This window comes from Eubalaena glacialis, chromosome 17 (genome assembly GCF_028564815.1).
Source record: "Eubalaena glacialis isolate mEubGla1 chromosome 17, mEubGla1.1.hap2.+ XY, whole genome shotgun sequence".
Lineage (NCBI taxonomy): Eukaryota > Metazoa > Chordata > Mammalia > Artiodactyla > Balaenidae > Eubalaena > Eubalaena glacialis.
The window spans coordinates 57,253,679-57,267,783 of record NC_083732.1 but is presented as its reverse complement, the minus strand read 5'-3'; the positions used below and the strand labels follow the sequence as shown (position 1 = coordinate 57,267,783).

The window sequence follows — 14,105 nt, the reverse complement described above, 5'->3', positions numbered from 1 at the left end:
CAGTTGGGACTAGCATCAGGCTACATCGACCACATCATGGGCTCTTTCCCATGCTTTCTCCCCTTTTCTGATCTTTACAATATGTTAGTGTATGTTTCTCAAAACTACTGAAGGAGAAGAAATAGTCAGCAAACAATCTGCCTCCGGTTCTTATTTCCCATTAGATTTTGTATAACTTATGTTTCATATATTTTAATTCATCTTTCTCTGTCCTCACAATTTCTAAACAAATTAATCAAGAATTTATTCATGACCTTCTATGTGGAAGACCTTATTTACCTTCAAAAACGAGAATAGGGCTTCCCTGGTGGCGCAGTGGTTGAGAATCTGCCCGCCAATGCAGGGGACACGGGTTCGAGCCCTGGTCTGGGAAGATCCCACATGCCGCGGAGCAACTGGGCCCGTGAGCCACAACTACTGAGCCTGCGCGTCTGGAGCCTGTGCTCCGCAACAAGAGAGGCCGCGATAGTGAGAGGCCCGCGCACCGCGATGAAGAGTGGCCCCTGCTCGCCGCAACTAGAGAAAGCCCTCACACAGAAACGAAGACCCAACACAGCCAAAAATAAATAAAAATTTATAAAAAAAAATTATAAAAAAAAAAACGAGAATAAAATGTATCTCATTTTCACAAATGTCTTTTTACTTACCAGTTAAACTTTGATTTTGGTTATGATGTTTTATAATGTATGATTTAGTCTTTTCTATTCAAATTAATTGGATTTTCTTTTGTGATTTCTCCCATTGCTACTATTATTTGAAAGTCCTTCCTTATTCAGAGGCCAGGTAACTATTTATGCAAATTACTTTTAGTGGTAAACAGCCTGTGAGAGGCCCCCAGTGATCACAGCCTTTGGTTTCAAGCCTATGTGCAATTTCCTTCCCTTCAGGGTGGGCTAGACCTAGTGACTCAGTTCCAATGAACAGAATTCAGCAAAAGTGATGGGATGCCCACTTCTAAGACTAGGTAACAAAAAGACTGATTTCAGTCCTGGGCTCCTTGCCTTGCTCTCTCATTTGCTTGCTCAGAGAGATGCCAGCTGCCATGCTGTGAGCTGCTCTATGGAGAAGCCCAGGAGGCAAGGAACCGAGTCAACAGCCATGTAGTGACCTTTCAAGCAGAACTTCTCCTAGTTGAGCCTTCAGATGACACCACAGCTCTGGCTGTCACTTTCTGAATCCAGCCTTGTATGAGACACTGTACCAAAGACACATAGACAAGCTGTGCTCATATTTCTGACCCTGAGAAAATAAAGAGTATGAGAAAACCACAAGACTAACACACGTAACCCTATGCTTGACTCTGAGCTCCTGACCTTTAAAATAGAAAGAGACATAAAACATATAGAATAGCACAAATGACATACAAATTACTAGAATCAAGAAGCACAGTTTTGTTGAACTAGGGCAAAGGATTTTATTTAAAAAGTGATATAAAAGTAAATGAATAATAAAGAATGACTTTAAATTCAATACTTACATTAACAAGGAAAAGAGATGTTCATCTCCAAAAAAGAGTTTCTCAAATAATTTCTCAAGTTCACAAAAACATTTTAGAAATACTACTTTATTTTTCTTTTATAAATGTATGTAAGACTTATTGCCTCTGGACATCATACAACATCACCTTGTAGGAGTGGTTTGGACAGGATCAGACTCACAAACCTGCCTACACCAGGAAAACCTCTTACGAGACTAAAGATTGACAATGCTAACTGAGAGCTAATGTTAAGTTATGATGTTTGATTAATGGTGTCCTGGGAATACCTGTTGATAGTTAAAAAACAGAGTCTGATATTTTATGAGTCTAATATTTTATATTTAAAGGGTTATGCCTAAGTAATATTGATTTTTAAGATCAAACAGAAGGAATACAAAATAGCACTTATGTCCATTCTTTCACAGTTATCATCTCCAAGTTACTGAATGAATTAATTATTATGCCTAGCTGACATCACTGCTAAATTCTCGTAACATTGGAACAACATTCATTATAACCACGCAAATAACAGGTAAGTGCACATGCCAAACCAATTGTTCTAAAAAGAGTTGTGGAACAGCAAGTCTCCAAAAAAGTCAAGGAGAAAGACTTTGAAAGGCATGCCAGATATATCACAAAATAATTGATGAAACTTTGGGTCAACTTTGTAAACAACTGCTCCTCCCATGCTTTCTCATTTTACCTTCTCCTCCAGCCAAAAGTATTTTTCTATAATTTGTGTTATGAAAACAACAGAGTTATATTTTGCAAAATACTTCCTCACCACCCAAGAATCTGATAGACTCCCCTGAGGGAAAAGAGATTCTCTCCCCTAAGGGACCCTGAAGTGTGAAAAAAGATCTACAAACAGGAACTACTCCATAAAGAGTAGCTGGATGTATAAACCAATAGCTAGACTTCATCTTTCATACCTATACTCTGTGGAAAAGGTAGAGCGTCTCATTAGTGTCTTCAACTTTACACGCATACTCTTCTTAGTAGAGCAACTTTAATCATATTTAATAATGATATGAACAACTACTCCTTCCAGACATTGATTAAATTAATAGCGTGTCACAGAGTCATTTTGATAACTCCATGAGAAGATCACTTTCAATAAAATTCTCCTTGGAATTCTAGAAAAAGGGAACAAGGAATAATCTTAAACAAAAAAGATGCTTTTTGTTTATTAAAACTTGGCCTAAGTATAAGTAAAGAGGTTTAGCCATGTATCGTAACCCAAAGGCAAAAATGTGTATAAATTTCAGGCACAGGCCAGTAAGTTAGACCCATAAATAAAACTGTCTATATACGGCAAGGAATTGTGTCTTTGCGTCCCTACCTTTCAAATCCAAGTCCAAACATAACGTACCTAGAAAGACTTCACCATCAGAAGAAAAAGCAAATTAAAGGGAGATTGAGATTAGCAGACAGACTAGCTACATATAAAAGGTGTATTTTTTGGAGCCAGATACAAATTATCAGGAAATGCAAACTTTATGTTTTCATTTCAACGGTTATTTTCCCACATTACAAAATAATTCCATCCACTGCCAACCTCACTATGCCTACATTATAATACAATAAGTCCATTTGGATCCATATGTAATTGACGTTGCTGGTTTGCTTCTAGAGATTTGAATTGTGGAGTAATTATTTGGGGTTTGGTTTCTTTCTTTCTGACTCAAATTCTACAGGGTGCTTTTACTAACTTGGGACTCCATACCAATCTCTCCTCTCCCTGAGCTCTCCCCTTTTCTACAAACAAACAAACAAACCAACAACAAAATTGTCCTCTAATTCTAGAAACCAGACCAACACACCATTTTCCAAGGCTCTGCTGCACTAAATGTCTTGCCTCATGTCTTCTTGGAGCAGCTTCCCTGCCCACTCAGTTTCCATTAATTCTCCACATGGCAGATAGAGTATAAGAGAAGCCAGGATCTCGGCCTCCCTAAGGGACAAATCTACAGTCTCCATCAATAATGAATTTCACCAACATTTCCCAAGAGGAACAGGGTACAATTAAAAAGGTTATAAGTCCTTGCACTACTAGAACCTAAGGGCATCCGTGAATGAAACTGGCTTAAGTCCAATTAGAGGAATCTGTACATTTGTCTTCTCTTGGAACAACCCTGCTCTTACGGTTCCCATCAATTCAGTATAAATCTGACTGATCTTATCCAAGAAGTTAATAGAAAATTGCTCACAGTGGGCGACTGCCACCTCAGTTTCCAAGCAGAGACAGATGGAATTTCCCAGATGGTTTGTCACTGGAAAGTGCGATGCTGGATGAGACTTCACAGAAAGCATGGTAGAGCAGAATACCTTCTTGGCCTTCACCCATGTCATACTGAGGGATCTAAAACGGATTCTGTTATAAACAAATCATAATTGCCTCAATGGGCTCACCACCTCGTCCTCTTGAACCGCTTCAAAGGGGCGCAAATCTTACACTGAAATTACTCAGTATTTACCAAGAAGCCATCATGGGCATATCTTTTTATTGGGTAAAAACTGAAGAAATAGATATCATTGTCCTCCCCTATTATATATTACCCTCAAATGAGATTAAGAAAAAATATAAACAAAACAGGCACAAGATGGCATTAACTGTAGTATTGTATTGCTAACTTGGGCAGATGAAGTAAGATCTCAGAGGAGGCAGGAAAAATGGGTAAAAGACTCAGGGAGGATACAAGAATAAATAAAGAAAGATGAATAAAGAAAGATGTGCATCATTCACTGTTACTGGAGAAAAGTTAAAGGAAAGGATTAATTGACTCATTCTCTAAAGGTTATTTATTGAGGACTTGCTTTGAACCAGACATTGTTCTAGGTAAGAAGGATACAAATATAGAAGACAAATAAGGAGCATACAGTCGGCAGGGGAGACAGACAAGTAAATAGACATTTGGAATTATATTATAAATGTTCTTATCCTAGTAAACCTAAAGATCATGGAAATACTTGAGGAGTGGATATCTATTCCAGACTGGAGGCTTTAGGGAAGGTCCACTTTGGGGTAACCTTGGGCTGAGTCTTGAAGTAACAACTGGAGTTAATGTGATGAAGAGGGGTCGAGGGGTAGGTCATAGGGCTTTCTAGGATGATAAAACAGCACGGCCAAATGCATAGAGATGTAAGAAAAGAGTATATTCAGAGCACTGCAGGTAGGTGAGGTGAACTGAAACTTACGCTGAGAGTGGAAAAGGGATAAGAGCCGAGAAGGTGATATCATGAAGGCCCTTTCACCAAAAGTTTGGGTTCTCTTGTGCCCTTTAGGATGTCTTAAGCACACACGTGATTAGTTTTTCTTTTAGGACACACTGTGATTTGGGTAAAGAAAAAGGAGGCAAGAAGGAAGGCAGAAAGAAAGTTAGAAGAATATTGTGATACTCAAGGAAGAAATGATGGAGGTTTCGCCTACAGCAGTGGTGGCAGGAACAGAAAGAAGGGAACAGAAATAAAGAAAGCAGGAATTACGGCACTTGGTTTCTGGACATGAAAAGGAGAGTCTTGGAAGATGTTTGGCTCTGAGTGGATGACAAAAACAAGGGTGTTAGTTATAACCAATAAAGGAGAGGGGTGCGTGTGTGTGTGTGTGTGTGTACGACTATATATGTAAATAGGCATTTGAGATGTGAGAGAAGGAGAGGTAGAAATGGGAGGGAAACATGGGATAACTCATAGAAAGAACTTCCTGCAGAGGCAGGAAAGGAGAGGGAGAGACTTCGGATTAAAGGTGACTAAAATTTGGAAGTCAGGGAGAAGAACAGAGAGACAGCGTGTGGAAATAGTAATAAACTCGCCTCGTGACTGTTTAGTTAGAGGAAGTCAGTGGGAAAGGCTTGTAAAACAGTTGAAATGTGCTATTAGAGAAAGGGTAAAAAGCCAAGGTTAGAGATTTTTTAATTTAAATGTCATTTGTAAATTAGTAGCTGAAGCTTTGCAAGTGGATAAGCTCCCTGAGGCACTGGGAACAGAGGGAGAAGAGAAGAAAGGCCAGAGTGTTTTGGGAAACACTCACAGTTAAATTCAAAAGAGCTAAGACCCAGAGAGACATAAGAAGTAGGAAAGTATGGTAGTCCTGAGCCCAGATTAGAATGAATATTAAAAGGAGGATATTGTTCACAATGTCAACATCAATGAAAAGAAATATAAGACCCCACAAAAAGTCATGCCTCAGCAGCATTATAAATTATATCATTCAGAGGGTGGAGATGGGAGGGTATGGGTAGAGTCAGTCAGACTGCTCCTGGTAAGGAAATTCAATTAGATCAGATTTTTATTTTAAAGAGAATCTACTGAGTATCTATTATTTGCCAGAGGCAGTGATCTAGAATTGAATACTAACAATTTTAAAAAATCTATGTCGTCTAGAATCTCAACAATAATTTGGATATAACTTTCCAATTTACTTCATTATTGTATCCTAGAAGCTGTGTTGGTATGGCTTCCCCAGAAGGTTACCCTGAGACTGATTCAAGTGTCAGTAGTTTATTGGAGGGGTGATCTCAGAAAAATTCAGTAGAGGTGTGGAGGAGGAAGGAAAAGAAAACCCATAAATGCTGTGTTATAAAGCCAGCTGGACTTCAATTTCACTGGCAAATTCCAAGAGACTGTGTAGAACACTTCTCACATCCTAATGGAGAGGTGAGGAAGCAGGGGTATTTATCCACCTACTTCTGCCCATAATTGGTTGAGGATTACTTTTGGAAGTGTTAATTCTCCAGCACTTCCAGCTTGCCGGGCTTGCAGTTAGGTTTGCTCCTGAGGCTGGAAGAAATGTTCTCAAATAGAAAGTCAGAGATGATTCCACTAAGCAGCCTTTGGCAATACAGGTGAATGCTAGAGACACATGGATAGGGATGTAGTTGTTCTAGAGTGTGTACAACATGAAGCTTGAAGACCATGGCAATGAATGGGCTCAGAGACGGGTACTGGAAGAGTGAGAACTGGAAGGGGAGCATTGGAGATATCTAACAATTCTAGTATTTCCCTGTGATGTGATCAGGAATCTCTAATTCTTTCCTCAACCACATTTCTATGTTAATAACTATCTTAAAAAATGTAAGGTGGAATTTAATGTGTGCATTATGTCATTATTAAGTCAATAAAATTTTGCCTGTAGTATCCTTTATATGTGTATTTCCTATTTGTAGAATTCAATGTCACAACCCCACGGGAAAATAAAACAAGGCTCTATTCTGATTGAATGGCGTCAATAAAATGAAATTTCTATGTCAAATTTCATTTGTTGAATTAAACAGATTGTGATAAGTTTACTATTATGTATTAAGGAACCTGGGACTTTCTATTTATGTTCTGTTTAATTAAGTATGCATGTTGCATGATTCCAGCATGCAGTTTGCTGAATAAGACTCGTTAGCTACTGACAGCTGATATATTCAAGAGAGAGGGCAAATGTCACTAATATTAGAGACACCTAACCTTCTATATAAAGGTTGTTTGATCATTATTAAGCACTTACCTGGGCTAGCATAGCAGAGATTTAGCATATTACAAAGATCTTTGTCCTCAGGAGAAAATGGGAAAACATCAAAGGCACAACATATAAATATAGAAATTCTAAAACACCTCCAAAACAGATATTGATCACAATTTAAAGTGATTTAAAAAATTCCTTCCTTGTCAATAGTCCTTTGATATTTTCAATGAATAAGATTACAAGACTTTCAAAAACATGAAATTTGTGTCACCATGATAGCACGTTAAGTTATTCCTTGGCACAGAGGTAGGATGTTGGAAAAAAATCTAGGCTCACTTGCTGGCTAACAATTCATTCAGGGGCATAAGACTGCCTGAAAAAACTGAAACTTACAATATACCATAGACCTTTGAAATCTGTGATGGTTAATTTTGTGTATTAACTTGGAAGGAGTTTTGGTTGAGATTGACAATTGAATCAGAGAACTTTGGGTAAAACAGACTGCCCTCTGTAATGTGGGTGGGCCTCATCCAATCAGTTGAAAGCCTGAATAGGACAAAAAGACTGGCCTCCCCAAGTAACAAACTTCATCTACACCACTGGCTCTCCAGCCTGCTGACCTAAACTGCAGATTTTCACATAGCCAGTCTCCATGATCATGTGAGCCAATTCCTTCTAATAAATCTCTCTCTCTCTCTCTCTCCCCCCCTCACTCTCTCTCTCTCTCTCTAGACACACACAGACACAGACACACACACACACACACACCACACCCTATTCTGTTTTTCTGGAGAACTCAGACTAATACAGTGTCCTTGGAAAATAGTCAAATTTAGGCATGTAAAATCCCCAAATGCCGAAAGTCTATAGTTTCACTTATTTAATTTGCAGTGTCTTTTCAGTTTTAAACTTGACAGATTTTAATGGACCCATTTTTACAGGTGACTGAGCAGTAACAGTAGTCAGTATTTCTGGATAACTCATGTATGCTACCTCATTTAGTCTTTACAAAATTCTGATAAGCTAGGTAGCATTATTATCCCTATATTACAGATAAAATTTCTCAGACAGTATTTGATCGCAACATGGGTTCTCAAGTCAGACTGAGGTGACCCTGGGCTAGTCATTCAACTTCTCACAGTAGCAGTTTCCTCCTCTATAACAAAGGAGGAAAAAACGGATATTATCTTCTCATATGCTTATGTAAGAACTAAATGAGATATAAAACTTATAAAGCACTTTGACCCCTATCTGGCCCAATGAAAGTATTAACTATATGTTGCTATTAAGCATGAAATATCTAACAAGATAATGAGGCGTGAGCAAAAGATTATTTATTTCTGTGTTCAGTGTGTTACATGATTCCAAGGAAAACTTTTTGTCAAATCAATTCATTTGGTGTTTCTATATAGCCTATATTTCTGGAAATGTTCTATATACATCCAAATGCCTGGTCTGCAAAGGCTTCCTGCAGAAGGTGGCATATTGCTAATGCACTTCAAGATGGGAACTTGAAAGCTATAAAAAGGATTTGACATCTGGCATGGTGACTCAATTAATTACTGTGTTGGATTAATTAGTGTGCTGGATCTCTTGAGACAACACCATGAGTCTGAACAGAGTAACATTACGTCGGTTGGCGAATAAGCAATTTAAAAGGGTGTGCTAATTTAAGAGTGTGCTAATTCCAAACTTGATTCCAGGTTGGGTAAGGAAGGTTTAGTAGGCTATACATTTTATGATAAAGAAAATTTATCTTCATGATATAAAACACATATTAAAGTACTGTCCAAATTATAAAGAGGTAATAAAATTGTGGTAGTTTTTGAATTAACTCATGACTCCTCAGTCATGATAGTTATGAAGTATAATAACTAATATTTTGCCCAAAGTAAGAAAAAAAAGAGTCTACCTCTAATCACTGCATATTTTCTCCCAGAGATTTTTATAAACTTAGAATTCATGTAAAGAAATCCCTAACAATTTTATCATACTCAAATCATGTTATAGATACTATTGAGGAGGAGTGTGGCCTGGTCTTTAAAAACACAGATTCTGGAATCAAAAGGCCTGAGCCTTTATTTTCTTATCTATAAATATAATTTTAAATAGATCCAAATTCAAGGGGGAAGGGTGGGGGGGAAGGGATAGTTAGGGAGTTTGGGATCGTCATGTACACACTGCTGTATTTAAAATGGATAACCAACAAGGACCTAGTGTATAGCACAGGGACCTCTGCTCAATGTCATGTGGCAGCCTGGATGGGAGAGAAGTATGGGGGAGAACAGATACATGTGTATGTATGGATAAGTCCCTTTGCTGTGCACCTGAAACTATCACAACATTGTTAATCGGCTATACTCCAATATAAAATAAAAAGTTTAAAGAAAAAAAGAAAAGATGCTCAACATCACCAATTATCAGAGAAATGCAAATCAAAACTACAATGAGGTATCAACTCACACTGGTCAGAATGGCCATCATCAAAAAGTCTACAAAAAATAAATGCTGGAGAAGGTGTAGAGAAAAAGGAACCCTCCTACACTTTGGTGGGAATGTAAATTGATACATCCACTATAGAGAACAGTATGGAGATTCCTTAAAAACTAAAAATAGAGCTAATGTATGATCCTGCAATCCCACTCCTGGGCATATGTCCAGACAAAGCCATAATTCAAAGAGATACATACACCCCAATGTTCAGAGCAGCACTATTTACAATAGCCAAGACTTGGAAACAACCTAAATGTCCATTGACAGATGAATGAATAAAGAAGATGTGGAATATTACTCAGCAATAAAAAAGAACGAAAAATGCCATTTGCAGCAACATGGATGGACCTAGAGATTACCACACTAAGTGAAGTGGTCAGAAAGAGAAAGACAAATATCACATGATATTGCTTACATATGGAATTAAAAAAAAAATGAATGATATAAATGAACTTACATACAAAACAGAAATAGACCCACAGACATAGAAAACAAACTTGTGATTACCAATGGGGTAAGAGGGGGAGGGACAAACTGGGAGGTTGGGATTAACATATACACACTGCTATGTATAAAATAGATAACCAGCAAGGATCTACTGTATAGCACAGGAAACTATATTTAATATTTTATAATAACCTATAAGGGAAAAGAATCTTAAAAAGAATAGATATATATATGCATAACTGAATCACTTTGCTGTATACCTAAAGCTAACACAACATTGTAAATCAACTATACTTCAATAATAAATAAATAAATAAATAAAAATAGAACCAAATTCACAGGTTTGTTCTGAGGAGTAAAGGAGCTAATCCATTTCCAATTCTCCACATAGTGTCTAGAAAAGAATAAGTACGAAGTATAACTTAGACAATTGTTCTACAGAAGTAACAGTAGTGTCAATATTAGTATTAGTAGTATTTAATGATATAAAATCAAAAGTAAATTCTGGAAAAGAATGTTATTGTCAAAAAAAAATTTTTAAGTATATTTTAGCAAAGCAACTACATTTTAAAATGGGGAAAATGCTATAGTTTAGGGAATTAACATGAATTAAATATTTAAATCCTAAGAAAAAAGGAGAAAACTAGGGTATTAAGATTATTTTCTATTAAAAAACTATTCCCCACGATTGGTTTTTGATACCCTAAAGAGCATTCATTCACTTCAAATAGTATCAAAAACACCAAAAACTTCGTATCTATAAATTGAATCCTTTAAAAGATATTATGTATGGCACAAGATAGCTTTAGAGTGGTATAGAAGCATGAAAAAAGAACCAAATGATATCATCTGTCTAAAAATATTTCACTGAAAAATTAAAGTTCCACAAATAGGTTTACTTTCCACACATCACAATTTAGCATACGTTAAAAATGTGTAAAAAGCACCAGTCTACATATATATAATGATATAAAGATTAATCAAAAGTTGCATTTTCATAGAGATATTATGTTGATATAATAAAGGGGAAAACATGCATTTCTTATATCAACAATAGCTGCCACTTCAATGGCAGTACACTCTTGAAGAAATATCAGAGAAATGACTAAAGTTTATGTTGGTGTCTGATACAGTGACAAATAAGATAAATATCTTACTGCCTAAAACATTTTTAAAGCAATGCTAGAGAACCGATAGAAACCCCCAGATAAAATGGGTTTTGAATAGCATTTAATTCAACCTTTGATGTTGACACAATCTTCCTCTTGCCTTTGCTTGATAAAGCAGTATAATAGCTAATATTACTCTGTCAAAGGAATCAGTAGAACAGTCCACTAATACAACTCAACCAACTAAGGTCTGCAGTGTTTGTGAAGCCACTTCTCAAACCCTTTCTGAAGTAGGTGCACTGGACCACCACAAATTAAACTGCCCAGATTATTAAATATTTAGCCCCGTCTATCAACTTGTTTGGTTCTTAAACACATGTACAGTCTCCTGCTTCATCCTTTTATGGGTTAAACACATGGATTTAGGAAGTAAAAAGCACACCCCTAGAACCTCTTATGTTGTTTGAAAGTTTGATGACACAAATGTTTCTTATTTATTCCAATCATTACTTTTAGTTAAATCAATGACCTCTGTCTCATCCACATGGCACTAAATAAGCAAAAATCCACACATATCAGTTTCTTTCATGTAATAGCTTGAAGAAGAAATTTCTTTCATGTAATCAATTGAAAAAGGAAAGCAATGTTGCTGAATTGAGCACACTTGTCAAAACCCCCCTGGGAGTTTTTATGTCTCCCCCTGACCCCCAGTGTAGATGGAGATATTTAGCAGGCATGAAACTCTTCCTACAAAAATGGCATTTAGAGAGAAGGACTTCCATCCATATAAATAATTTCTGGATCTCCTAAAGAATATAAAACGTTTTTATCCCCAAGTTTTATCACTTGTATTGTTACTTATAATAGGAGAAATCCTAATGTCCTGATCCCTGGAATTTGTGAATCTCACAAGGCAAAAGGGAATTAAGAAAGCAGATGGAATTAAAGTTCGAAGAGTACCCTAGATTACCCAGGTGGGCCCAATGTAATCACAAGCGTTCTTGAATGTGGAAGGGGGAGACACAAGAGTCAGAATAAAGATATGAGAAAGACTCTATCAGCCATTGCTCATTTTGAAGATGGAAGGGGGTTGGAAGCCAAAGGCTGTGGACAACCTTTAGAAGATAGAAAAGCAAAGAAAACAGATTCCCCCCTAGAAGCTCCAGGCGAAAACTCAGCCCTGCGGACACTTTGATTTTAGCCCAGAGAGATTCCTTTCAGACTACAAGATGATGAATTTGGGTTGTTTTAAGCCACAGTTTGTGGTAATTTGCTACAGCTGCAATAGGAAGCTAACATTCAATTAAGAAATGAAGTTTAAATGTAACCAAACATTCCATCTTTCCATAACTTTTTAAAACATCTAATCAATCAATTGTCCATACAATCTTTCCTAGAGGTAGACTTTCTGATCTCAGAATTTTTACAAAGAAGTTAACAAGAAAAATTATGATGCTGATCACTCATTCTCACTCTTAAAGGTACAAATAGTATCACCAAGCAATATCAAGGTTGTTTATTCCTTGTTCATCATGTAAACCTGTAATGTATGACAATTAATTTGTGTCATCTAAAAAATAAAAGCATTTGTATATATTATTAAATATGGACAATATTAGTCTGGCTAAGCAGATAAAGCCACAACCTTATAAATTACCTTACTAGATAACCATTTAGTATGATTAACCTGTTTCCTTCTAAATTCTACGTATAATACTGTCAGAGACAGACCACTTGGAAGACATCCCAGTTTTGTGGTCCATGAAAAAGAAAAAACAGTTATTTTTAGTGATTTCACTGGGAAGCAAGCAGAGATAATTTCTGCGCTATGACAAAGTATTAAGAGTCAACCATCTCAGAACATCCACATACCAAGGAATTATTATTCAGGTCCATCTTCCCAGCGAACGGCCCCCAGGTGGTTCCCACTGGAAGTTGCTGCCGACTCTGAATTTTTCGTTCTCCATCTTTCTGAAACACCTCCAGCTCTCCTGCAGACAATGAACACAAGAGGCGTTTAAAGTACTTTCACTTGTGCTTTACCAACAGCCGTCTCTTTTTGTGTGCTTGCTTTACATGAACAATATTCTCAGGACTCATATAAAGAGAATTAATTATGTTCATCTGAAAAACAACTGATCTTGATATCCTGAGAGGATAATAAAACTTGTCCTTATAATTATATTCACATTTAGTCCAATTTCTTTCTTGAGCTTTGCACACTTATTACCTACTGAAGTCCACTCTATTTAGTAAATTCTTAAGAAGCAGAAATGATAACACGTCCTCAGAAAGCATTGATCCAATGCCAAAACAGATAGACCAGAAGCGTTAAGACAATGACTTAGAGTTAAAATTCCTACATTTGATCACCAAAGTAACTAAAAAATTACAATTAAAGATATATACCTTAGGCAATAACTGTATTACAATGATTCAAGACTCTTGGTGAACAACATGGAGAGTTTTTGAAAGTACTTGGCAATTTCCTGAATTTACTACGTTTCAGTGGATAGAACAACTATATGTGCAAAAAATGGACATTTATGTTTTTGCAAATTAAAAAAATGTTTAATCAAAGTGATTACTTTTTTATATTTGGTACTTTAGGTAAGATTCTATGTTACCAAAAGGGTTTGGACAAAAACCCTTAAGAAACAGCCAGTTTAGGATGGTCTTCTTCCTTTTATTTCCTCCTAATTATTACTTTGGGATCATTAAAGAGAAACAGGAAGTAAAGACAGTATACACACTTGCATAAAGTAGGAATTCATCAAATGCTCACTCAAGAAATAAATGAATAGATTAATAAAAAAAGAAATAAATGAAGCCTTCAAAAATTTAAAAATTGGTCATTAAGCCTAAACATTGTTTGGAATAAATGGAAAAAAATCTCAATCAGGAATTGGAGACCTTCTCTTTAAGTAATTAAATCTATGACAGTTATGTCCTGAGAGTATTACCATACTATATTATCACACTATTTTTTATATTTCAAAATATTAATCTTAATAATATAATTTATTGTTTCTTTTTAATGGAATTTCCTCTCAGTCTGCTCAAGAGCAGACATGAAAATGGAAGGAATGGAATAGGAAGAAGTATGAATAGAAACCAATATAGAATA

At 36.4% G+C, this 14,105-nt stretch overlaps 1 protein-coding gene across 1 annotated transcript in view; it reads right to left on the bottom strand.

Annotated features, from left to right (window-relative positions):
• The window catches only part of ZFPM2 (zinc finger protein, FOG family member 2), a 467,855-nt gene that overhangs the window by 218,718 nt on the left and 235,032 nt on the right, over positions 1-14,105 (bottom strand). Inside the window, exon 4 of the mRNA XM_061171416.1 lies at positions 12,851-12,969. Within this exon, the coding sequence (XP_061027399.1) occupies positions 12,851-12,969 (119 nt within the window). The remainder of the gene's footprint in view (positions 1-12,850; positions 12,970-14,105) is intronic.